This window comes from Ranitomeya variabilis, chromosome 4 (genome assembly GCF_051348905.1).
Source record: "Ranitomeya variabilis isolate aRanVar5 chromosome 4, aRanVar5.hap1, whole genome shotgun sequence".
Taxonomy (NCBI): domain Eukaryota; kingdom Metazoa; phylum Chordata; class Amphibia; order Anura; family Dendrobatidae; genus Ranitomeya; species Ranitomeya variabilis.
The window spans coordinates 12,543,471-12,570,068 of record NC_135235.1 but is presented as its reverse complement, the minus strand read 5'-3'; the positions used below and the strand labels follow the sequence as shown (position 1 = coordinate 12,570,068).

The following is a 26,598-nucleotide window of genomic DNA, read 5'->3' as shown; positions in this document are numbered from 1 at the left end:
AATGGCTGCAATGAAGCAAAGAGTGAACAAATAAGTTTCATGGTTGAGGAGTTGTGTTGTGTTGGGCGGGTGCCCCCTTGTATATGGCTGTGCCATGTGGCGGTGTACTGATACTGAGTGTCCACGAGTGTTAGTAAATGTCCCTGACAGGTTAGTGACACATTGAGCTCTGCTACATCTGTAGGTTTTGCGCTCAGCTCCGTCCTCATTATTTACTAATGTAAAGGTCGGGGCCGAGCACTGTAGACTCTGGACTGTGGATGGACGGAGACCTGCAGGATGTGTGAGGCCACGATGAGCCACAGACCCGGATTCCTCCTCACCACCATCATCCTTATGTGCTGTACCCCATCTTCTCAGACGGTATGTCGGGGTGGGGGGCCGCACATTGCCAGTCACACAGAGACTGTCTCCCCTCCTGGAGCATAAGAGCTGACAATCTACAGAGAACGCAGGGGCAGGCAGGGTCCCAGACAGCACAGGTACTGCCATTACTGCCTGCCTGAGCGTCCTGAGCCCACAGTGGGGTCTATTGACGGGACCCCCTATTAGCTACCGCTGAGAGCTGCCCCTGACACTGAGGGACGCCTGACAGACATTACCCGCAGGTATACACAGACAGAGCACCGGTCAAAGGTCCGGACCCCCCTTTTCCTGCAACACTTTCCTTCTTATTACAATGTGCACATTGTAGATTCAGACAGAAGACGGCACTGGAGTATACCTTCAAGGTTCTAGCAATTTTCCGAATGGACTGAAAATAATGTCTTCTCGCCGTATTCAGACTTAGGACAGTTGTGGAATAGTGTCAGGCCCGTATGGAGCTGTGCACCGACACTGCCAAACACCTGATGGATGCAGACACATATTCTGGGTTGCCTTCCTTCCTCTTCCTTCCTTTCTCTTTCTTCCTTCATTTCTCTCTTGTTTCCGTTTTCTCTCTTCCTTCCTTTCTCTTCCATCCTTTTCCTTTTTCTTCCATCATTTTCCTTCCATTTCCTTCCTCTTCATTCCTTTTCATTCCTCTTCCTTACTTCCCCTTCCTTCCTCCCTTCCCATTCTTTCCTTCCTCTTCCTACTTTTTCCTTCCTTCCTCTTCCTTTTTTTCTCTTCCTTCCCCTTCCCCTTCCTTCCTTTCTCTTTCTTCCTTCATTTCTCTCTTGCTTCCTTTTTCTCTCTTCCTTCCTTTCTCTTCCTTCCTTTTCCTTTTTCTTCCATCCTTTTCCTTCCATTTCCTTCCTCTTGATTCCTATACCTTCCTCTTCCTTCCTTTTCATTCCTCTTCCTTACTTCCCCTTCCTTCCTCCCTTCCCCTTCTTTCCTTCCTCTTCCTTCTTTATCCTTCCTTCCTCTTCCTTCCATCCTTTTCCTTCCTCTTTCTTCCTCTTCCTCACCCCTCTTTCCTTCCTCTTCAATCCTGCTCCTTCCTTCCTTCCTCTTCCTCCCATACTTTTCCTTCATCTTCCTTCCTTTACTTACCTTCTTTCCTCTTCCTTCCTTTTCCTTCCTCTTCCTTCCTTTTCCTTCCTCTTCCTTTTTTTTCCTTCCTTCCTTTCTTCCTCTTCCTTCCTTCTTGTTCCTGCCATCCTTTTCCCTCCTCTTCCGTCCCCTTCTTTTCTCTTCCTTCCCCTTCTTTCCTTCCATCCTCGTTCTTCCTATCTTCTTTTCTTCTTTCATTCCTTCCTCTTCTTTCCATACTTTTCCTTCCTCTTCCTTCCTTTTCCTTCCTCTTCCTCCATCTTCCTTCATTTTCCTTAGTTTCTTCCTTTTCCTTCCTCTTCCTTCTTTTTCTTTCCTTCTTTTTCCATCCCCTTACTTCCTTTTCCTTCCTCGTCCTTCCTTTTCCTTCCTCTTCCTTCTTTTTCTTTCCTTCTTTTTCCATCCCCTTACTTCCTTTTCCTTCCCCTTCCTTCCTTTTCCTTCCATTTCCTTCCTCTTCCTTCCCCTCCTTCATCTTCCTTCCCTTCCTCTTCCTTCTTTTTCCTTCTTTCCTTCCTCTTCTTTCCCCCTCCTTCATCGTCCTTCCTTTTCCTTCCTCTTTCTTTTTTTCCTTCCTTCCTTCCTCTTCCTTCCCCTTCCTTCCCCTTTCTTCCTTCCTTCCCCTTCCATTCTCTTCATTCCCCTTCCTTCCTCTTCCCCTTCCTTCCCCCATTCCTTCCTCTTCCTTCCTTCCTCTTCCTTCCCCTTCCTTCCTTTTTCTTCCTCTTCCTTCCCCATCATTCCTCCCATGTGGACATTTCCGTAAGAACCCGATCACAAGATCTCTGCTTGCTCTCAGTGACTTATTGTTATCACACAGAGGCTGGAATCCTGTCCTGCCCTAATGCTCCTTACAGCTGAGGGATTGTTACATTGTATCCAGTCTGGACAATCCTCTGTGAGACACATGGACTCTAGGCTGATACATTGTAACAATCCGGACCAGGGTCTGTGCTGCCGGAGATGTATTCTCCACACCATGAACCCTGTGTCCGGACCCCCAGCTGCCATTTATAGGTCTCCTTATCTTTGGGGTCTTTGGGCCCCGCGGTGACTGCTGCCCCTGAAACCCCTGAATACACGGAATATCTGCAGGATTTTGTGTAACTGATCTTGTGAATGAGAAGTGATCTGATGATCGTACATGATCCTGAATGACGACGATCTCTGGTTGCTATGGGTTACAGCTCATTTGCATAGTGCCATGTTAATAATTAGTGCCCCGCGGCTCCTCCTATCTCATTCTTGTCTTTCTCTCCTCAGTTTCGCCATCGTCTGACGAATTACGGTAAATATTATCTCATGGATGTTTACTGAGCGAGAAATGTGTGGGGGGGACACGGGAGGGGGACACGGAGGGAGGACACATGGGGGGACACGGGAGGGGGGACACGGGAGGGGGACACAGGGGGAGGACACATGGGGGGACACGGGAGGGGGACATGGGGGGACACGGGAGGGGGACAAGGGAGGGGGCCAAGGGAGGGGGACAGGGGAGGGGGCCATGGGGGGACACGGGAGGGGGGACAAGGGGGGGGACACATGGGGGGACACGGGAGGGGGAGAAGGGAGGGGGCCATGGGGGGACACGGGAGGGGGACACGGGAGGGGGACATGGGGGGACACGGGAGGGGGGACATGGGGGGACATGGGAGGGGGGACAAGGGGGGGACACATGGGGGGACACGGGAGGGGGACAAGGGAGGGGGCCATGGGGGGACACGGGAGGGGGGACAAGGGGGGGACACATGAGGGGACACGGGAGGGGGACAAGGGAGGGGGCCATGGGGGGACACAGGGGGAGGACACATGGGGGGACACGGGAGGGGGACACGGGAGGGGGGACACGGGAGGGGGACAAGGGAGGGGGCCATGGGGGGACACGGGAGGGGGGACAAGGGGGGGACAAGGGAGGGGGACATGGGGGACACGGGAGGGGGGACATGGGAGGGGGCCCCCGGGGGACAAGGGAGGGGGCCATGGGGAGACACGGGAGGGGGGACATGGGAGGGGGGACAAGGGAGGGGGACATGGGGGGACACGGGAGGGGGACACAGGAGAGGGGACATGGGAGGGGGACATGGGAGGGGGACATGGGGGGACACGGGGGATTTCAGGGGGTACACAGAGGTGGAGTACGGAGCATACAGGGAGGTGGTACACAGAGGGGGAAACTCAGAGGTTGTATGAAGAGAGGGAGAACACAGGGGGAGCACACAGGAAGGAGTACAGGGGTACACAGGGCGTGCACAGACGGAAATACACTAAGGGGGACTTACTATGAATTTCAGTTTCTCATCTTTCCAGGATCTCTGCTTGCTGTCAGCATAAATGAACATTCTACCCTTTATTTCATAAAGAAAAGTTCCCCTAGTTTCCTCGCTCAGCTGATGGGTTTGTTACAATGTGTCAATGTGGCTTTGCTAGGGAAACACAAACATAGAAGATCTCAATATGGCTTTAGCTGTCATTGAATGGAAGCTCGGTGCATTGAAAGCCGAGACAGAGCGCGGAGTCCTCGTGTCCTGCACCTGTATCTGTATGAGCAGGATCTGATCAGCCCAGACTGGACACATTGTAACAAACTGCAGCTGTGTGAGCAGCACAAATGATTCAAGTCACTGACAACAAGCAGCGGTGATGGATCTGAAAATGGTGCAGTGATGAGAAGCAGCCACTACCCCATCATCTAATCATTCACAGGTTACGGAGGATGGCGCTGGATAGCAGTGGAATTTACACTCCGCCACTAACACTGCTTGCTGGTCGCTGCTTCATCCTCATCTTCATTCTGTTTTACAGAACAGTTGGTGAAAAATCTGGGAAGACTACTAGCAGAAAACGTCCACCATGCACTGAACCTGAACTACCATGACTCTGCGGAGGGTAAATCTACATCCTAGAGCCTGCAGACCCCCCTCCTGCCTGCAGACCCCCCCAGACCCCCCTTCTGCCTGGAGACCCCCCCCCCCCGCCTGCAGATCCCCCTCCCAGCCTGGAGACCCCCGCCTGCAGATCCCCCTTCCAGCCTGGAGACCCCCCCGCCTGCAGACCCCCCTCCTGCCTGGAGACCCCCCTCCCCGCCTGCAGATCCCCCTTCCAGCCTGGAGACCCCCCCGCCTGGAGACCCCCCCGCCTGGAGACTCCCCCGCCTGCAGACTCCCCTCCTGCCTGGAGACCCACCTTCCTGCATGGAGACCCCCCCTTCCTGCCTGCAGGATCCTTAGAGATGGGCATAAAGTTCCAAGTCCTCATTCGCCAAAAATCATTCTAAGGGTATGTGCACATGTTGTGGATTTCCTGCGGACCCACAGTGTTTTTTGAGGTGCAGAAACGCTGCAGATCCGCAAGTGATTTTCAGTACAATGTAAATCAATGGCAAAAAAAACCCGCTGTGCTGACGGTGCGGAAAATTCCATGCGGAAACGCTGCGGATTAAAAGAAGTAGCATGTCACTTCTTTTTTGCGGATCTGCAGCGTTTTTGTACCCACTCCATTATAGAAATCCGCAGGGGTAAAAAACACAGTAAATCCTCAAAAAATCCACACAAAAAAACGCGTCAAATCCGCACCTGCGTTTTCTGCCAAGACATGCAGAATCCGCACCAGAAATTCCTAAGCCTAATCCGCAACCTGTGCACATAGCCTAAGTAATGGAGGAGATAAAAATCAGGGAGGAGGGGGATGCAGCTGCAGCCACTGTGTGTGTGAGACTGCATGCTGTGAGAGGGGGGAGGGAGCAGCAGGAGGGAGACGTCTAATTGGTCAGTGCACCCAGCACAGCTCTGACATCACACCAGAAGACCCCGCCCTCTAGGATCGGTACATGGTGCAGTACAGAGAGGGGCCCCAGAGCCCACCCACCCGGGGCCCCAGAGCCCACCCACCCTGCCCCCCATGTGTATTCTGCATTATGTTAACATGAAACTTCCTGGTCAGATCCCTGCAGCTCGCAGCCGTGTCTTAACCACGGAACATGTGTGAACACGGAGCAAGGATACACGTGTCGCTGCTCAGAGTTCTTCACTGGATCAAACTGCGAGAAAGGTGAGAAAAGAAGGAAAAGCTCAATGTGCTGAGCTCACCCAGTTATCCCAGTCATATCTGCGCTGTCACTTACCAATAACTGTTAGGATTCTTTACAGTAACAGCAGTTATGTTATGACAAGTCCTCTATGGGTTGTAAGAACGTTCAGGTTGTACAATATTCTGTGAACCTGGAAGGATTATTTGCTGTAAGAGCTGCACAATTCTCTAGAAGAGCAATAAGACTGGACAATGTAGTGAGAGCAGCGAGGCTGTGCTACATGTGATGTAGTCAGGCAGTATTCCTCACTGTTACAGGAACAATGACATAATGCTGTTCTCTAGTTTCTGCAGATGGAAAGGATTCTTTTCTGTAAGAGCAGTTAAACTGTAACTTTTTACTGCAAGAGCAATAAAGCTGTGGCGCATTTTCCGAGATGTTCTATAGAAGAGAAGGGTTCTTTACTGTAAGAGCAGTAAGGTTGTGAAATATGCTGCAGAAATGAGACGGATTCCTAAGAGGCTGCTGTCAATGTTTCTTCATCCTATGACCCAGAACTTCCCAGAACATTGATGCTATGGACGGCTTCTTTGAGGACCCACTGGAGGGTCTTTCGGCCTCGGGGTGACCGGTCCGGCCTCCTAACGTCGAGCTTCTCCGTGCCCTCATTATCCGTCCAGTTCTTTAATATAAACTCTTTTCTGTACGTTTTGTGGACAGTGATGGGGCCGTGCAAGAAAGACACGTGCGAGCACGGCGACTGCGTCCTGAGGAGGTTTGCTCCGTATTACAAGTGTCGGTGTCACTATCCGTACCAAGACCCCACGTGCAGTGCAGGTACGAGGCGCCCACCGGGGTCAGGGGGGAGGGGTGGACGACACAGAATATCTACTAATGTCAATTACAAGAGCTCTGCTTGCTGTCAGTCCCTTATCATCCCCCGGCCGAAAGTGGCGGAGGACTTGTGTCTTTTCTCAGCCATATTAATTATAATTGTGTAACTATAGATTACATCCTAACTAAACAGCTGATGAGCTCGCTACAATGTGTCAGCGAAGACAATCCTCTAGGAGCTAAACACTGCAGGGCAGAAAGGGGAAACACATCCATTATGTCACAGTGGGGGTCCAATGGGGCCTTACATACTATGGGGTCCACTCAGGATAAGTAAAACTGCACAGAGCTTCCCCTCTACCTAAATAATGGGGTCAGATACAAGGAGAGCTCTGCTACATCTGCACCCGGCAGCACTGCCCGCGCTCCGCTCCCTCGCCATTGCTGCCCACGGTTGGGAATGTTTTCTTCTTTTTGCAGTCGAGTCCGTTTGCACCAACAATCCCTGTAAGAACGGAGGAACCTGCCTGAGAAAACTCCTGAACAACTTCACCTGCCTCTGCCCGAAGAGCTTCAGGGGGACGTTCTGTGAGATGGGTAAGTGCAAAGTGAGGACGACGGGAGCCATCCTGCCCTCACCCGCAAGGTAATGGAATAGCATTATAAGCAATTGTCTCATATAATAGCGGTATTATAATTGCGCTGTTTGTGGCGGCCTGTGGTCCTGGACTGGGCCGATCACTGAGCCAGCAAACACAAGTCATAACAGGAACCAGCTGCTGTGCAACTACAAGTCCCATCATCCTCTGATCGTCTGCGGCAGACAGAATGCACCAGGACTTGTAGTTACAAGAGCTGGAGCGTCCCAGGCTGAGCCCCACAGCGGTACAGTCCGGGGGCATCAAAGTGTAATTCCCCTTTAAATCAAGATTCCTCCAAATGGAGACAAGAGGAAAGTCTCAGGAAGGCGAGGAAGTCAATATATATATAATCGCTACAATGTAGGAATGTTACACTAATAGAAGAGACAGTGGTTTATTTGTATCAATTAGCAAAGTACAAACAAAGTGACTGAATAAAACAGAACGGTAAATCCCATCAGTATCTGGTGACCGCCCGTCACCTCCATCATCAGTATCTCGTGACTGCCCGTCTCCTCCATCATCAGTATCTGGTGACCGCCCGTCTCCTCCATCATCAGTATCTGGTGACCGCCCGTCTCCTCCATCATCAGTATCTGGTGACCGCCCGTCTCCTCCATCATCAGTATCTGGTGACTGCCCATCCCCTCCATCATCAGTACCTGGTGACCGCCCGTCTCCTCCATCATCAGTATCTGGTGACTGCCCATCCCCTCCATCATCAGTATGTGGTGACCGCCCGTCGCCTCCATCATCAGTATCTGGTGACCGCCCGTCTCCTCCATCATCAGTATCTGGTGACCGCCCGTCGCCTCCATCATCAGTATCTGGTGACCACCCGTCGCCTCCATCATCAGTATCTGGTGACCGCCCGTCCCCTCCATCACTCCTTCCCATACTTTCTAGGCAGGCATAGTAACGTCCTTGTGTTCTGGGTAATTTGGCCGCCCGGAGTGACGATCGCTGGTAATGGAGCAGCAGAGTCAGGAGGGTCTGGCGCCATTTTCCTATAGAGAGATCATCAGTATTTGGCCCCATCTTTTTGTCCAATAATCCGGAGTGTGAACTATTGACGTTCCCTGCATCCTGGATTATTGGACTTTTCCCCCCAGTTCGGGTCTCTGACAGACGGATTTTCATTTATCTGATGTGAGATTTTTCCCTGTCCTCTCAGCATCCAGTGACTGCTACCGGAACGATGGGCTGCGGTACCGCGGTTCTACCAGCCAGACAAACGGCGGGCACCGCTGCCTGCCCTGGGACTCCTACCTCCTGGCCAGGGAGACCATCAACGCCTTTGTGCCGGACATATGGCAGTCTGGGATCGGGGAGCACAATTTCTGCAGGTAAATCAATGTAAAGTCTTTATGGTAAATCTCTAACCGTTCTCTGTACACAGCTCCTAGGCAAAGCTACACCGCCCAAAAAATAAAGCGAACAGTAAAATCCCACATCCTAGATATCACTGAATGAAATATTCCAGGTGTAAATCTTTATTCATTACATAGTGGAATGTTGAGAACAATAAACCCTAAAAATGATCAACGTAAATCACAACTAATATCCCACGGAGGTCTGGAGTTGGAATGATGCTCAAAATCAAAGTGGAAAATGAAGTTACAGGCTGATCCAACTTCAGTGGAAATGCCTCAGGACAAGGAAATGATGCTCAGTAGTGTGTGTGGCCTCCACGTGCCTGTATGACCTCCCTACAACGCCTGGGCATGCTCCTGATGAGGTGGTGGATGGTCTCCTGAGGGATCTCCTCCCAGACCTGGACTAAAGTATCCGCCAACTCCTGGACAGTCTGTGGTGGATGGTGCGAGACATGATGTTCCAGATGTGCTCAGTCGGATTCAGGTCTGGGGAACGGGCGGCCAGTCCATAGCTTCAATGCCTTCATCTTGCAGGAACTGCTGACACACTCCAGCCACATGAGGTCTGGCATTGTCCTGCATTAGGAGGAACCCAGGGCCAACCGCACCAGCATGTGGTCTCACAAGGGGTCTGAGGATCTCATCTCGGTACCTAATGGCATCAGGCTACCTCTGGTGAGCACATGGGGGGCTGTGCGGCCCTCCAAAGAAATGCCCCCCGATCAGGGTAAGAAGGGACAGCCATCGCTGAGTGGGGGCGCCACATCGAATTACTGGGTGCCAACCTCCGCTGTCAGGACGGTGCGAGTGCCATTAGGGTGAATAATAGGGTCAGGAATTCATCTCTTCATCAGAAGAGTTCTTGTGGCATCTCGGCGGCTTTTCATACCCCGCACAGAACTAGTGTTTATGGTGTTGGTAAATATCATTTATTAAAAGTTATTTGTTAAGGGTATTCTTTTTCCTTTTGGTTGTTATATTGATTATACCCCTATATTATTGGTTTTGGTCTTTTACGTCATAACTGGACAGGATGATTTCACAGAAGTGATTGACTCGGAGTTACATCATGTTGTGGTTTGTGTTTTACCTTTTATTTTTTGAGCAGTTTATGAGTCTAAAAATATAAAAAGTAACTTACTTAAAACTAAAGTCCCACGCCTGTAATAGCCGCATGGCAGATGATCCCAACAATTGGTCATAGTCCACACAAAACATCAGAATTTATCCAAAAATATTTCATCCAGTTCATACACAAGTGAAGAAATAACTGCAGGATATTCACCACTGTGAGCAAATCCAGACTGCGACACGGGCATGAGCGATTTACAGACAGATCCTGGCTGTGGGTGATCCCTGTGCTGACAGATCCTGGCTGTGGGTGATCCCTGTGCAGATGGATCCTGGTTGTGGGTGATCCTTGTGCTGATAGATCCTGGTTGTGGGTGATCCCTGTGAAGGCAGATCCTGGGTGTGGGTGATCCCTGTGCTGACAGATCCTGGGTGTGGGTGATCCCTGTGCTGACAGATCCTGGCTGTGGGTGATCCCTGTGCTGACAGATTCTGGTTGTGGGTGATCCCTGTGCAGATGGATCCTGGATGTGGTTGATCTCTGTGCAGGCAGATCCTGGGTGTGGGTGATCCCTGTGCTGACAGATCCTGGCTGTGGGTGATCCCTGTGCAGACAGATCCTGGTTGTGGGTGATCCCTGTGCTGACAGATCCTGGCTGTGGGTGATCCCTGTGCAGACGGATCCTGGGTGTGGGTGATCCCTGTGCAGACGGATCCTGGCTGTGGGTGATCCATAGATTGAGCACAGACACTGACTGACGATGAGGGGAACACACCTGTACCTGTGGCTTTGACGTTTCGGGCGACCTCGCGCTTTCTTCCATTCCTTCCCTTTAATGCCGCCTGTCATGGGACCCAGCACCGATCCTGACACCGGGTACTAAATCTTATAAAACCAATTTGGTAGCAAACATGTTGTGACATCTCTGGATACAGAGGACGGCAGTGATACATCGCACTCTGTACAGGACAGTAGTTACATCTCGCGTTTAACCCTTTTGGGGAAACTGTATGAAGAGGAAACCTCCAATATCCGTCTCTGTGACCTCTATCCTCAGTATACAGCTCTTCCAGCATTGTGTCTCCATGGTTACAGACTACAAACGTTTCCTGTGTAGTCAGATCCTGCGATCATGTGCTAGTCCTTTCCATCTGTATTAGCACGGTGGGGGGCACGGTGGGGGGCACATACTTATCGCTGTCATTTCCCCCTTTACACAGAAACCCGGACGGTGCAGAGAAGCCGTGGTGTTACTTTCAGGATCAGGAGGAGAAGCTGAAATGGGACCTGTGTACCGTGTCTGCGTGTCCGGCGGGTAATGTCGCCATCTACTACATAATCGGCTCATTCTGTCCGTTTGTCTGTAGCGGAAATCCCGCGTCGCTGATTGGTCGTGCCAGCCGCCCGCGACCAATCAGCAACAGGTGCAGTTCGGCCGGGAATTGGCGCGGGACTTGAGCCACACTGCGCTGATTGGTCGCGCCCAGCCGGGTGCGACCAATCAGCGATATTGGCGCGGGATTTAACCCCCACTCACAGCGCGACGTAGTTCACTCACGTTTACTGAACAAGTTCTGTCAGTCACAGTATATAATGTATCTATTTACCCGGAATATCCTGTGTATTCATTACATTATTCTGAAATCTTCATAAATAAACTACATACATATCCTAGAATACCCGATGTGTTAGAACTGGCCACCATCTAGTCCTGGTATAACACTGCTGCGTATGACGGGCCGTGCATTGTGGGGAATATCGGGGGACGGGCCGTGCATTGTGGGTAATATCGGGGGGGGGGGGGGGGGGCCGTGCATTGTGGGGAGTATCGGGGGGACGGGCCGTGCACTGTGGGGAATATCGGGGGACGGGCCGTGCATTGTGGGTAATATCGGGGGGGGGGGGGGCCGTGCATTGTGGGGAATATCGGGGGACGGGCCGTGCATTGTGGGTAATATCGGGGGGGGGGCCGTGCATTGTGGGGAGTATCGGGGGGACGGGCCGTGCACTGTGGGGAATATCGGGGGGACGGGCCGTGCATTGTGGGTAATATCGGGGGACGGGCTGTGCATTGTGGGGAATATCGGGGGGGATGGTATGTGTCCACAATGAAATAATTCTGGATGGGATATTCAAGATGCTGACAATTCCGCTCCTCCACAATCAGGCGAGAGAACCACAGAGCTCAGCAGAGATGCCCACTGTATTCAGGGCTATAGAACTTTGCGTTTCGTGGACGTCCTGTCACTTCCTCAGGTACCAATGTACCACAGCCAATCCTATGTACCTGAGGAAGTGACAGGACGTCCACGAAACGCAAACTTCTATAGCCCTGAATACAGCGGGCATCTCTGCTGAGCTCTGTGGTTCTCTCGCCTGATTGTGGAGGAGCGGAATTGTCAGCATCTTGAATATCCCATCCAGAAAGTCTCGAAGCTCCTCCGGGGGTCCGGTGCCATCTGCAGCCCGCCCATCATACTCACAACGTGTAACCTTACAATAAACTAATTGCTATTTTGCGCCCCTCTCTTTACCGCTTCTATCACAATGAAATAACAAAACATCCGACAAATTCTAAGATCTGTTCCTGATCGTTCATAGGATCTCTGCTTGCTGTCAGTGAGTGGGAGCATTCTTATTTATTGTCAGACATATGGATATATATCCTACTAGTTTTACTGCTGAGGGTTTGTTACTTTTGTATCCGGGACTTGGGACTCAGGGCTGATACATTTTACTTGCGCTGATACATTGTGACAGTCTGTTACGGCAGGAGAATGCTATTGATGTGTTGTCTACACTGATACATTGTAACTACCCCTCAGCTGTGAGAAGTTACATACAGGTTTTTAGATGTTGAGTATAACTAACAATGTTATCTTTTACTGACAGCAAGCAGAGATCTCGAGATAATAAAAAGTATCATTTTCATTACCCAATTACCAAGCTTAGGTCTTTAACTGTGGGGAACCACAACTCCCAGCAGACCTCGACCGTTGCATGCTGAGAATTGTAATTTTAGGAAAGTTGGAGCCTACTGGTCCAATAAATCATGTCTGCACAATGAACGGAGCATCACGACTCCCATCATCCTCTGACTTCTTCTGTTCTCTAGTTCCACACCTCGGTGTGTCGACCACACTGAAGCCACCAAACTCCACGGCCCGGCCCACGCCCAGCGCCAATGCCAGCGCCCCGTTCTCCACATGCGGCCTCAGAGAGCTGCCTTCTAACACCCGGGGAAGGATCTTCGGTGGGTTAAGATCTCAGCCGGGCAAACACCCGTGGTTGGCATCGCTGCAGCTGAAGGGCCCCGTGGCGTCGCTTCGTGCCGGGCATCTCTGCGGTGGCACATTAATTGCTGAATGCTGGATCCTGACAGCTGCACATTGTGTAAAACCTCTGTAAGTAACACAGATCATCACCCTGGGGCGAGACTATGGGGGTGTCCAGGATTAGAGAAATATGGCTGCTTCTTTCTAGACACAGCGCCACCCCTGCCCGCAGGATGTGTGTGGTATTACAGCTAGTAACGTTCAGTTTTACTCCGTTACGTTACGCGCTTAATCATATCGGTTCACGTTCTCCTATATGACATAAATTGTGTCACTTGTTATATAACTAGAAGTTTAAGATCTCTGATTGCTGTCAGGGAATGGAAACTTATTTATGGAAACCCTCTTTGACGTAATATTTCTCACAATTTACAATTTTATCACCATTCTAGGTAGGCTGGACAATGCTCTGTGAGCTAAACTCATCAGTAGCCCAAGTCTCCAGTTTGTTACATTGTATCAGTGCAGGTATAATGTATCCGCCTGGAGTCCGGGCTGTGGGGGTCGCAGCAGATTGTGTAGACTGGTTACAATGGTAATATCTTGTGAGGTTAGAATGGGGTTCAGCCTCTGGGTGCAAATAATCATGTTCCCAAGCACTGACAGCAAGCAGAGATCTTGATGGCAGGGAGTATTAGTAATCTATGTCTCCCGCAGGTCACAGCCGGGTCTGTGGCGAGTGTCACTGGGTAAGCTGGACATTCAGAAGAAGGAGACGTGGGAGCAGATATTTGATGTGGAGAAGATAATTATACACGATAATTACCGTGAAGAAATGTCCAGTCTCCATAATGATATCGGTGAGTGACAGGTCCGGGGCGGAGAGGACGTAGAAACCAGAAACATCCCCGGGAACTACAAATCTCCTGCCAAATTATGGGGAAGCCAAATACAACCAATTTGTCAGAAAAAAAATGATCTAGTAGCAGCCACCACCCAGCTTTCCCAGCCTCCTGAACGGAGTCAGCCTCATTATACAGAATGTACAGAAGATAGAATACAACCCCTGGCAAAAATTCTGGAATCACCAGCCTTGGAGGATGTTCATTCAGTTGTATAATTTTGTAGAAAAAAAGCCGATCACAGACATGGCACAAAACTAAAGTCATTTCAAATGGCAACTTTCTGGCTTTAAGAAACACTAACAGAAATCAAGAACAAAAAATGTGGCAGTCAGTAATGGTTACTTTTTTAACCAAGCATAGGGGAAAATATTATGGAATCACTCAATTCTGAGGGAGAAAATTATGGAATCACCCTGTAAATTTTCATTCCCAAAACTAACACCTGCATCAAATTAGATCTTCTCGTTAGTCCGCATCTAAAAAGGAGTGACCACACCTTGGAGAGCTGTTGCACCAAGTGGACTGACATGAAACACGGCTCCAACATGAGAGATGTCAATTGAAACAAAGGAGAGGATTATCAAACTCTTAAAAGAGGGTAAATCATCACGCAATGTTACAAAAGATGTTGATTGTTCACAGTCAGCTGTGTCTAAAATCGGGACCAAATACAAACAACATGGGAAGTGTTGTGAATTTGCTTTTTGCTCCCTCTAGTGGTTACTAGTTTTTTGACTCTGGTTTTTCTGTCATTCCTTTTATCCGCACCTGGGTCGTTAGTTAGGGGTGTTGCTATATAAGCTCCCTGGACCTTCAGTTCAATGCCTGGCAACGTAGTTATCAGAGCTAGTCTTCTGTGCTCTTGTCTACTGATCCTGGTTCCAGTTATATCAGCTAAGTCTGCCTTTTGCTTTTTGCTATTTGTTTTGGTTTTGTATTTTTGTCCAGCTTGTTCCTAATCTATATCCTGACCTTTGCTGGAAGCTCTAGGGGGGCTGGTGTTCTCCCCCCGGACCGTTAGACGGTTCGGGGGTTCTTGAATTTCCAGTGTGGATTTTGATAGGGTTTTTGTTGACCATATAAGTTACCTTTCTTTATTCTGCTATCAGTAAGCGGGCCTCTCTGTGCTAAACCTGATTCATTTCTGTGTTTGTCATTTCCTCTTACCTCACCGTCATTATTTGTGGGGGGCTTCTATCCAGCTTTGGGGTCCCCTTCTCTGGAGGCAAGAAAGGTCTTTGTTTTCCTCTACTAGGGGTAGCTAGATTCTCCGGCTGGCGCGTGTCATCTAGAATCAACGTAGGAATGATCCCCGGCTACTTCTAGTGTTGGCGTTAGGAGTAGATATATGGTCAACCCAGTTACCACTGCCCTATGAGCTGGATTTTTGTATTCTGCAGACTTCCACGTTCCTCTGAGACCCTCGCCATTGGGGTCATAACAGTTTGCCAGGCCAGTATTAAATGTTTAATGCATTGCAGAAGAGGGATTATAAGAAAGAAGATTCTGAGTTTTTTTTTTTTTTTTTTCTTCTTCCCCTTTACCTCAGAGTGGCTATGCTTGCTGCAGACATGAATGTCCAGACCTTGATTACAAGTGTGGACCAGCTGGCTACTCGTGTGCAGGGCATACAAGACTATGTTATCAGAAATCCTAGGTCAGAACCTAAAATACCGATTCCTGAACTGTTTTCCGGAGACAGGTTTAAGTTTAGGAATTTCGTGAATAATTGTAAATTGTTTTTGTCCCTGAGACCCTGTTCATCTGGAGATTCTGCTCAGCAAGTAAAAATTGTTATTTCGTTCTTACGGGGCGACCCTCAGGATTGGGCTTTTTCGCTGGCGCCAGGAGATCCGGCATTGGCTGATCTTGATGCGTTTTTTCTGGCGCTCGGTTTACTTTATGAGGAACCCAATCTTGAGATTCAGGCAGAAAAGGCCTTGCTGGCTATGTCTCAGGGGCAGGACGAGGCTGAAGTGTATTGCCAAAAATTTCGGAAATGGTCCGTGCTGACACATTGGAACGAGTGTGCACTGGCCGCTAATTTTAGAAATGGCCTTTCTGAAGCCATTAAGAATGTTATGGTGGGTTTTCCCATTCCCACAGGTCTGAATGATACTATGGCACTGGCTATTCAAATTGACCGGCGGTTGCGGGAGCGCAAAACCGCAAATTCCCTCATGGTGTTGTCTGAACAGACACCTAATTCGGTGCAATGTGATAGAAAAACCACAAATTCCCTCATGGTGTTGTCTGAACAGACACCTGATTTAATGCAATGTGATAGAATCCTGACTAGAAATGAGCGGAAAATTCATAGACGCCGGAATGGCTTGTGCTACTACTGTGCTGATTCTACACATGTTATCTCAGCATGCTCTAAACGTATAGCTAAGGTTGTTAGTCCTGTCACCGTTGGTAATTTGCAACCTAAATTTATTCTGTCTGTAACTTTGATTTGCTCACTGTCATCTTATCCTGTCATGGCGTTTGTAGATTCAGGTGCTGCCCTGAGTCTCATGGATCTCTCATTTGCTAAGCGCTGTGGTTTTACTCTTGAACCATTAGAAAATCCTATTCCTCTTAGGGGTATTGATGCTACACCATTGGCAGCAAATAAACCGCAGTATTGGACACAGGTTACCATGTGCATGACTCCTGAACACCGCGAGGTGATACGTTTCCTGGTTTTACATAAAATGCATGATTTGGTTGTTTTAGGGCTGCCATGGTTACAGACCCATAATCCAGTCCTGGACTGGAAGGCTATGTCAGTCTCAAGTTGGGGCTGTCGTGGTATTCATGGGGATTCCCTGCCTGTGTCTATTGCTTCTTCTACGCCTTCGGAAGTTCCGGAGTATTTGTCTGATTATCAGGATGTCTTCAGTGAGTCTGAGTCCAGTGCACTGCCTCCTCATAGGGACTGTGACTGTGCTATAGATTTGATCCCAGGCAGTAAATTTCCTAAGGGAAGACTGTTTAATCTGTCGGTGCCTGAACATACCGCTATGCGTTCATATATCAAGGAGTCTCTGGAGAAAGGACATATTCGTCCGTCTTCTTCCCCTCTTGGTGCGGGATTCTTTTTTGTGGCAAAAAAGGACGGATCTTTGAGACCTTGTATTGATTATCGGCTTTTAAATAAGATCACTGTCAAATTTCAGTATCCTTTACCGCTGTTGTCTGACTTGTTTGCCCGGATTAAGGGTGCCAAGTGGTTCACCAAGATAGACCTTCGTGGTGCGTACAACCTTGTGCGCATTAAGCAAGGTGATGAATGGAAAACCGCATTCAATACGCCCGAAGGTCATTTTGAGTACTTGGTGATGCCTTTTGGGCTCTCCAATGCGCCTTCAGTTTTTCAGTCCTTTATGCATGACATTTTCCGGAAGTATCTGGATAAATTTTTGATTGTTTATCTGGATGATATTTTGTTTTTTTCTGATAATTGGGATTCGCATGTGGAGCAGGTCAGGTTGGTCTTTAAAATTTTGCGTGAAAATTCTTTGTTTGTCAAGGGCTCAAAGTGTCTCTTTGGTGTACAGAAGGTTCCCTTTTTGGGGTTCATTTTTTCCCCTTCTGCTGTGGAGATGGACCCAGTCAAGGTCCGAGCTATTCTTGATTGGACTCAGCCCTCGTCAGTTAAGAGTCTTCAGAAGTTCTTGGGCTTCGCTAACTTCTACCGTCGTTTTATTGCTAATTTTTCTAGCATTGTGAAACCTTTGACGGATATGACCAAGAAGGGCTCCGATGTAGCTAACTGGGCTCCTGCTGCCGTGGAGGCTTTCCAGGAGTTGAAACGCCGGTTTACTTCGGCGCCTGTTTTGTGCCAGCCTGACGTCTCACTTCCCTTTCAGGTTGAGGTGGATGCTTCGGAGATTGGGGCAGGGGCCGTTTTGTCGCAGAGAGGCCCTGGTTGCTCTGTTATGAAACCTTGTGCCTTTTTCTCTAGGAAGTTTTCGCCTGCCGAGCGAAATTATGATGTGGGCAATCGGGAGTTGTTGGCCATGAAATGGGCATTTGAGGAGTGGCGTCATTGGCTCGAGGGTGCTAAGCATCGTGTGGTGGTCTTGACTGATCACAAAAATCTGATGTATCTCGAGTCTGCTAAACGCCTTAATCCGAGACAGGCCCGCTGGTCATTGTTTTTCTCCCGCTTTGATTTTGTTGTCTCGTATTTACCAGGTTCAAAGAATGTGAAGGCCGATGCTCTTTCTAGGAGCTTTGTGCCTGATGCTCCTGGAGTCGCTGATCCTGTTGGTATTCTTAAAGATGGAGTTATCTTGTCAGCTATTTCTCCGGATCTGCGACGTGTGTTGCAGAGATTTCAGGCTGATAGGCCTGAGTCTTGTCCACCTGACAGACTGTTTGTCCCGGATAAGTGGACCAGCAGAGTCATTTCCGAGGTTCATTCCTCGGTGTTGGCAGGTCACCCGGGAATTTTTGGCACCAGAGATCTGGTGGCCAGGTCCTTTTGGTGGCCTTCCTTGTCAAGGGATGTGCGGTCATTTGTGCAGTCCTGTGGGACTTGTGCTCGAGCTAAGCCTTGCTGTTCTCGTGCCAGCGGTTTGCTCTTGCCCTTGCCTGTCCCGAAGAGACCTTGGACACATATCTCCATGGATTTCATTTCTGATCTTCCGCTATCTCAGGGCATGTCCGTTATCTGGGTGATATGTGATCGCTTCTCCAAGATGGTCCATTTGGTTCCTTTGCCTAAGCTGCCTTCCTCTTCCGATCTGGTTTCTGTGTTTTTCCAGAACGTGGTTCGTTTGCACGGCATCCCTGAGAATATTGTGTCAGACAGAGGATCCCAGTTCGTTTCCAGGTTCTGGCGATCCTTTTGTAGTAGGATGGGCATTGATTTGTCGTTTTCGTCTGCTTTCCATCCTCAGACTAATGGACAGACGGAGCGAACCAATCAGACTTTGGAGGCTTATTTGAGGTGTTTTGTCTCTGCTGATCAGGACGATTGGGTGACATTCTTGCCGTTGGCTGAGTTTGCCCTTAATAATCGGGCTAGTTCCGCTACCTTGGTTTCGCCTTTTTTCTGCAACTCTGGTTTCCATCCTCGCTTTTCTTCGGGTCATGTGGAGCCTTCTGACTGTCCTGGGGTGGATTCTGTGGTGGATAGGTTGCAGCAGATCTGGAATCATGTGGTGGACAACTTGAAGTTGTCACAGGAGAAGGCTCAGCGCTTTGCCAACCGCCGCCGCGGTGTGGGTCCCCGACTACGCGTTGGGGATTTGGTATGGCTTTCTTCCCGCTTTGTTCCTATGAAGGTCTCCTCTCCCAAATTTAAACCTCGTTTTATTGGGACTTACAAGATATTGGAAATCCTTAATCCTGTATCTTTTCGTCTGGATCTTCCTGTGTCGTTTGCTATTCACAATGTATTTCATAGGTCCTTGTTGCGGCGGTACATTGTGCCTGTAGTTCCTTCTGCTGAGCCTCCTGCTCCGGTGTTGGTTGAGGGCGAGTTGGAGTACGTGGTGGAGAAGATCTTGGATTCTCGCCTCTCCAGGCGGAGGCTTCAGTACCTGGTCAAGTGGAAGGGCTATGGTCAGGAGGATAATTCCTGGGTGGTCGCCTCTGATGTTCATGCGGCCGATTTAGTTCGTGCCTTTCATGCCGCTCATCCTGATCGCCCTGGTGGTCGTGGTGAGAGTTCGGTGACCCCTCACTAAGGGGGGGGTACTGTTGTGAATTTGCTTTTTGCTCCCTCTAGTGGTTACTAGTTTTTTGACTCTGGTTTTTCTGTCATTCCTTTTATCCGCACCTGGGTCGTTAGTTAGGGGTGTTGCTATATAAGCTCCCTGGACCTTCAGTTCAATGCCTGGCAACGTAGTTATCAGAGCTAGTCTTCTGTGCTCTTGTCTACTGATCCTGGTTCCAGTTATATCAGCTAAGTCTGCCTTTTGCTTTTTGCTATTTGTTTTGGTTTTGTATTTTTGTCCAGCTTGTTCCTAATCTATATCCTGACCTTTGCTGGAAGCTCTAGGGGGGCTGGTGTTCTCCCCCCGGACCGTTAGACGGTTCGGGGGTTCTTGAATTTCCAGTGTGGATTTTGATAGGGTTTTTGTTGACCATATAAGTTACCTTTCTTTATTCTGCTATCAGTAAGCGGGCCTCTCTGTGCTAAACCTGATTCATTTCTGTGTTTGTCATTTCCTCTTACCTCACCGTCATTATTTGTGGGGGGCTTCTATCCAGCTTTGGGGTCCCCTTCTCTGGAGGCAAGAAAGGTCTTTGTTTTCCTCTACTAGGGGTAGCTAGATTCTCCGGCTGGCGCGTGTCATCTAGAATCAACGTAGGAATGATCCCCGGCTACTTCTAGTGTTGGCGTTAGGAGTAGATATATGGTCAACCCAGTTACCACTGCCCTATGAGCTGGATTTTTGTATTCTGCAGACTTCCACGTTCCTCTGAGACCCTCGCCATTGGGGTCATAACAGGGAAGGTTGTTAAAGGCAAACATACTGGTCGACCAAGGAAGACATCAAAGTGTTAAGACCGGAAACTTCAAGCAATATGTCTCCAAAACAGGAAATGCACAACAAAACAAATGAGGATCGAATGGGTGGAAACTGGAGTCAATGTCTGTGACTGAACTGTAAGAAACCGCCTAAAGGAAATGGGATTTACAGACAGAAAAGCTAAATAAAAGCCATCATTAACACCTAAACAGAAAAAAACAAGGTTACAATGGGCTAAGGAAAAGCAATCGTGGACTGTGGATGACTGGATGAAAGTCATATTCCGTGATGAGTCGCGAATCTGCATTGGGCAAGGTGATGATGCTGGAACGTTTGTTTGGTGCCGTTCCAATGAGATTTATAAAGATGACTGCCTGAAGAGAACTGCAAATTTCCACAGTCATTGATGATATGGGGCTGCATGTCAGGTAAAGGCACTGGGGAGATGGATGTCATTACATCTTCAATAAATGCACAAGTTTATGTTGATATTTTGGATACTTTTCTTATCCCATCAATTGAAAGGATGTTTGGGGATAATGAAATCATTTATCAAGATGATAATGCATCCTGCCATAGAGCAAAAACTGTGCAAACATTCCTTGAAAAAAGACACATAAGGTCAATGTCATGGCCTGCAAATAGTCCGGATCTCAATCCAATTGAAAATCTTTGGTGGAAGTTGAAGACAATGGTCCATGACAAGGCTCCAACCTGCAAAGCTGATCTGGCAACAGCAATCAGAGAAAGATGGAGCCAGATTGATGAAGAGTCCTGTGTGACACTCAGTAAGTCCAGGCCTCAGAGACTGCAAGCTGTTAGAAAAGCCAGAGGTGGCGCAACAAAATACTAGTGATGTGTTGGAGGGGTTTTTGTTTGTTTGTTTTTCATGATTCCATAATTTTTCCCCTATGCGTTAAAAAAAGTAACCATTACTGACTGCCACATTTTTGTTCTTGATTTTTTTTAGTGATTCTTAAAGCCAGAAAGTTGTCATGTGAAATGACTTTAGTTTTGTGCCATGTCTGTGATCGGCTTTTTTTCTACAAAATTAAACAACTGAATGAACATCCTCCAAGGCCGGTGATTCCATAATTTATGCCAGGGGTTGTAGAAACAATTGCATGAAAAGTACAAGGCCTACACAGGTTTCAGCCTCTAGGAGTCATTTTTTTATTGACATCAAGCAGAGATTTTGAAAATTGTAAGGAGCTGAGATTATGACATGATGCATGATAGAAAGTTGCAGACCTTTTCATTATACAATGGGGGGAGCAGTTTTAGGGGCTCTTGGTTCTTATTGCTCGGTCTCCTTTGCTGCAGCTCTTATGAAACTGAAGAAATCCAACGGCAGGTGCGCCTCGGAGACGCGGACTGTGAAGACGGCGTGTTTACCGGACCGCGAGTTGTCACCAGGAAAGATCTGTGATATTTCTGGATGGGGGATGACAGAAAAAGGTGCGATCCTCTGCTGCCTGACAAGTGGCGATCAGATTTATATATCGTGAACTGCAGCAGTTCCATGAAATGATGTTGGCAGGAATAGTTGACCCCTCATATAGAGAGATAGTAAAGCTGCAGCTGCATCCCCCTCCTCCCCCTCTGGATCCTCTCCTCTCTATTAGGGCCTATATTACTGCAGGCAGAGGTTCTGTCCGCCGGTCTCTGTCCTGTCACAGTTTACTCTGTTCCCCTAGGACACCTCTGACTGATCCACTGTTGTCTCTGACAGGTCAGACCGCTTATCTTCTTGATGCTTCTGTCCAAGTGATTTCCGAAACCAACTGCTCCGATGCCAAATCCTATGGGAAGCTGATTGACGGCAGTATGCTCTGCGCTGGGGTCCCTGAGGGGGGGATAGATGCCTGTCAGGTATGTCTCTGTGTTAGGGTCTCTACTAAAGGGTATACACCGCTTAAGTCAATCCCTGCACGTTATAAGGGTCCTGGACTACAAGCTGATATAGGGAATCCTTGCCGTAACCGTTCTGTTCACCCTTGTATATCAGCTGATCGCTCATCTTCTTGGTGATTGCCAATCATTACCAGTGTTGTTTACAGAAATGTGGGATCAATAGTTCCAGAAATCATGCAAAGAAAGAGACTCTTATGGTGCAGTATCTGATCCCTGGTGATATATTGGTGCAGTATCTGATCCCTGGTGATATAGTGGTGCAGTGTCTAGTCCCTGGTGATATAGTGGTGCAGTGTATGGTCAATGGTGATATAGTAGTGGTGCAGTATCTGATCCCTGGTGATATAGAAGTGCAGTATATGATCCCTGGTGGTGCCTGGTGATATAGTGGTGCAGTATCTGATCCCTGGTGATATAGAAGTGCAGTATATGATCCCTGGTGGTGCCTGGTGATATAGTGGTGCAGTATCTAGTCCCTGGTGATATAGAAGTGCAGTATATGATCCCTGGTGGTTCCTGGTGATATAGTGGTGCAGTATCTGACCCCTGGTGATATAGAAGTGCAGTATCTGATCCCTGGTGATATAGTGGGCCAGCATGTGGTCAATGGTGATATAGTGGTGCAGTGTCTGATTCCTGGTGAGCGGTGATATAGTGGTGCAGTATCTGATCTCTGGTGAGTGGTGATATATTGATGCAGTATCTGATCTCTGGTGATATATTGGTGCAGTATCTGATCCCTGGTGATATAGTGGGGCAGTGTATGGTCAATGGTGATATAGTGGGCCAGCGTATGTTCAATGGTGATATAGTGGTGCAGTGTCTGATTCCTGGTGAGTGGTGATATAGTGGTGCAGTATCTGATCTCTGGTGAGTGGTGATATATTGATGCAGTACCTGATCTCTGGTGATATATTGGTGCAGTATCTGATCCCTGGTGATATATTGGTGCAGTATCTGATCCGTGGTGATATAGTGGGCCAGCATGTGGTCAATGGTGATATAGTGGTGCAGTATCTGATCTCTGGTGAGTGGTGATATATTGATGCAGTATCTGATCTCTGGTGATATATTGGTGCAGTATGTGATCCCTGGTGATATAGTGGTGCAGTGTCTAGTCCCTGGTGATATAGTGGTGCAGTGTATGGTCAACGGTGATATAGTAGTGGTGCAGTATCTGATCCCTGGTGATATAGAAGTGCAGTATATGATCCCTGGTGGTTCCTGGTGATATAGTGGTGCAGTATCTGACCCCTGGTGATATAGAAGTGCAGTATATGATCTCTGGTGGTTCCTGGTGATATAGTGGTGCAGTATCTGACCCCTGGTGATATAGAAGTGCAGTATCTGATCCCTGGTGATATAGTGGGCCAGCATGTGGTCAATGGTGATATAGTGGTGCAGTGTCTGATTCCTGGTGAGCGGTGATATAGTGGTGCAGTATCTGATCTCTGGTGAGTGGTGATATATTGGTGCAGTATCTGATCCCTGGTGATATAGTGGGGCAGTGTATGGTCAATGGTGATATAGTGGGCCAGCGTATGTTCAATGGTGATATAGTGGTGCAGTGTCTGATTCCTGGTGATATAGTGATGCAGTATCTGATCCCGGGTGATATAGTGGTGCAGTATATTATCCCTGGTGGTATAGTGGTGCAGTATCTGATCCCTGGTGTTATAGCTGTTCAGTATCTGATCCCTGGTGATATACTGCTGCAGTATCTTATCCCTGGTGGTATAGTGGTGCAGTATCTGATCCCTGGTGTTATAGTTGTTCAGTATCTGGTCCCTGGTGGTATAGTGGTGCAGTATCTGATCCCTGTTGTTATAGTTGTTCAGTATCTAGTCCCTGGTGATATAGAAGTGCAGTATATGATCCCTGGTGGTTCCTGGTGATATAGTGGTGCAGCATCTGACCCATGGTGATATAGAAGTGCAGTATATGATCCCTGGTGGTTTCTGGTGATATAGTGGTGCAGTATCTGACCCCTGGTGATATAGAAGTGCAGTATATGATCCCTGGTGGTTCCTGGTGATATAGTGGTGCAGTATCTGACCCCTGGTGTAGTAGTTGTTCAGTATCTTGTCCCTGGTGATATAGTGGTGATATAGTGGTGCAGTATCTGACCCCTGGTGATATAGAAGTGCAGTATATGATCCCTGGTGGTTCCTGGTGATATAGTGGTGCAGTATCTGACCCCTGGTGATATAGAAGTGCAGTATATGATCCCTGGTGGTTCCTGGTGATATAGTGGTGCAGTATCTGACCCCTGGTGATATAGAAGTGCAGTATATGATCCCATATGATCCCTGGTGGTTCCTGGTGATATAGTGGCTCCATGTGCCATCTGTGGCGATATGCTTTTGTGGTGTCCAGTCACATGTGATGTAGTGATTAATTCCCCGATGATGTATGAGAGTAGTGACCTCCTGGTGGCCTTGCTCTCCTTTGATACACTGATATTTAAGTCTGCCTAGTTTTTGGGTTCATGGCCATCTGCAGTCATCCTCCACAATACGTCATCAGTCATTTCTGGTGGCCCAGTGAATAGTGGCTTTCCCTTGTCCTTCTGTGGTCATCCACTAATGATTCCTTGTGAGGTGGACTCTGTGCCTGTTGGTCAGTTTTGCGATGGATAATTCAGTGGTCACTCATTAGAGTTATAATAATAATAATTTTTATGTATATAGCGCCAACATATTCCGCAGCGCTTTACAACTTATAGAGAGGACTTGTACAGACAATAGACATTACAGGATAACAATAACCACATAAACAACAGATACCAGTAGGAGTGAGGGCCCTGCTGCTCGCAAGCTACAAACTATGAGGAAAAGGGGAGACACGAGAGGTGGATGGTAACAATTGCTTTAGTTATTCGGACCAGCCATAGTGTAAGGCTCGGGTGTTCATGTAAAGCTGCATGAACCAGTTATCAGCCTAAGTATGTAGCAGTACAGACACAGAGGCTATTAACTGCATAAAGTGTATGAGAACACGATGCGAGGAACCTGATTATGTTTTGTTTTTTTTGAATGGGCCACACAGGGATAGTTAGGTTAATGCGTTGAGGCGGTAGGCCAGTCTGAACAAATGAGTTTTTAGGGCACGCTTAAAACTGTGGGTATCAGGAATTAATCATATTAACCTGGGTAGTGCATTCTAAAGAATCGGTGCAGCACGTGTAAAGTCTTGGAGACGGGAGTGGGAGGTTCTGATTATTGAGGATGCTAACCTGAGGTCATTAGCGGAGCGGAGGGCACGGGTAGGGTGGTAGACTGAGACCAGAGAGGAGATGTAGGGTAGTGCTGAGCCATGGAGTGCTTTGTGGATGAGGGTAGTAGTTTTGTACTGGATTCTGGAGTGGATGGGTAGCCAGTGTAATGACTGGCACAAGGTAGAGGCATCGGTGTAACGGTTGGTGAGGAATATGATCCTGGCTGCAGCATTCAGGACAGATTGGAGCGGGGAGAGTTTGGTAAGAGGGAGGACGAATAGTAGAGAGTTACAATAGTCCAGACGGGAATGAATAAGTGAGACAGTAAGAGTTTTTGCAGAGTCGAAAGTAAGAAAAGGGCGAATTCTAGAAATGTTCTGTAGAGTTCTGTAATTATCCTGAATTACCTTTGGTGGTCCCGTGGAATTCTCCAGATACCCACTGAGCATCCCTGGTGATCCAGGGGCCACTGAATGGGACAGTGATCATGTGCTTTAGTGGTCGTTGCCGCGATCCTACGCTATAACCAGTGCCACCAGACACACAGGGCACAATTTGTCCTTGTGCCAGTTTCCTGGATGAATGGATCTTATCCTTGACTTTGCAGGGTGACTCCGGGGGTCCCCTCGCCTGTGAACTTGATGGTCAGACAAAAGTGGCCGGAGTGGTGAGCTGGGGAGAGAAGTGCGGAGTGAAGGACAAGCCCGGGGTCTACACACACGTCTACAGATTCCTTCCATGGATCGAAAACAACATGAAGTCCAATCCCTAAGAGCAGAATCCGGAATCACGGGCCGACGTGACCGACACAAGACCCTAAATGCATCGTAGCAGTCACAGTCTGGGGGCACATCAGACTCCTGGGTAACGGGTAATCTGTGGGGTCTGCTCACATGCAGCATCCTAATTAACCCTGTAGTGGTTGCATTGGACACCTTTTATAGAAATGCAGTTTTGCGACTTGTGATATCCTTCCTTCAGTCAGGTCATGGGTTATATCAGGATGATATATTGTAACATTCCCATAATACACTTTATCTTTTATTTATGTCGTCCTCCTCCTTTAAATCTATGTCAGCATATTATGGGTCAGGACCAGGAGATGTAAGAAAAAAGACATAGATTTTTTTTTAATAACTAAAGGATAAAACCCTTAGGCTATGTGCACATATTGCGGATTTGGCCGCTGCGGATTCGCAGCAGTTTTCCATCAGGTTTACAGTACTATATAAACCTATGGAAAACCAAATCCGCAGTGCACATGGTGCGGAAAATACCGCGCGGAAACGCTGCATTGTATTTTCTGCAGCATGTCAATTCTTTGTGCGGATTCCACAGCGTTTTACACCTGTTCCTCAATAGGAATCCGCACAAAAAAACTAAGG

At 48.3% G+C, this 26,598-nt stretch overlaps 1 protein-coding gene across 1 annotated transcript; it reads left to right on the top strand.

Annotated features, from left to right (window-relative positions):
* The first annotated feature begins 217 nt into the window (after positions 1-217).
* HABP2 (hyaluronan binding protein 2) lies at positions 218-26,260 on the top strand. The gene is made up of 13 exons (XM_077257013.1): positions 218-363; positions 2,743-2,767; positions 4,282-4,365; positions 5,419-5,526; positions 6,227-6,343; positions 6,821-6,937; positions 8,156-8,327; positions 10,650-10,744; positions 12,545-12,833; positions 13,422-13,564; positions 21,406-21,540; positions 21,815-21,954; positions 25,821-26,260. The coding sequence occupies exons 1-13, from the start codon at positions 280-282 to the stop codon at positions 25,983-25,985; spliced, it is 1,674 nt and encodes a 557-aa protein (XP_077113128.1). The 5' UTR covers positions 218-279; the 3' UTR covers positions 25,986-26,260.
* The last annotated feature ends 338 nt before the right edge of the window (positions 26,261-26,598 follow it).

Excerpts from the sequence above, each read along its gene's own strand:
- HABP2 (XM_077257013.1), top strand. The coding sequence starts at position 280 with ATGTGTGAGGCCACGATGAGCCACAGACCCGGATTCCTCCTCACCACC. Across the intron at positions 21,541-21,814 it reads ATGGGGGATGACAGAAAAAG|GTCAGACCGCTTATCTTCTT; the intron begins GTGCGATCCTCT and ends TGTCTCTGACAG. Across the intron at positions 21,955-25,820 it reads GGGGGATAGATGCCTGTCAG|GGTGACTCCGGGGGTCCCCT; the intron begins GTATGTCTCTGT and ends TTGACTTTGCAG.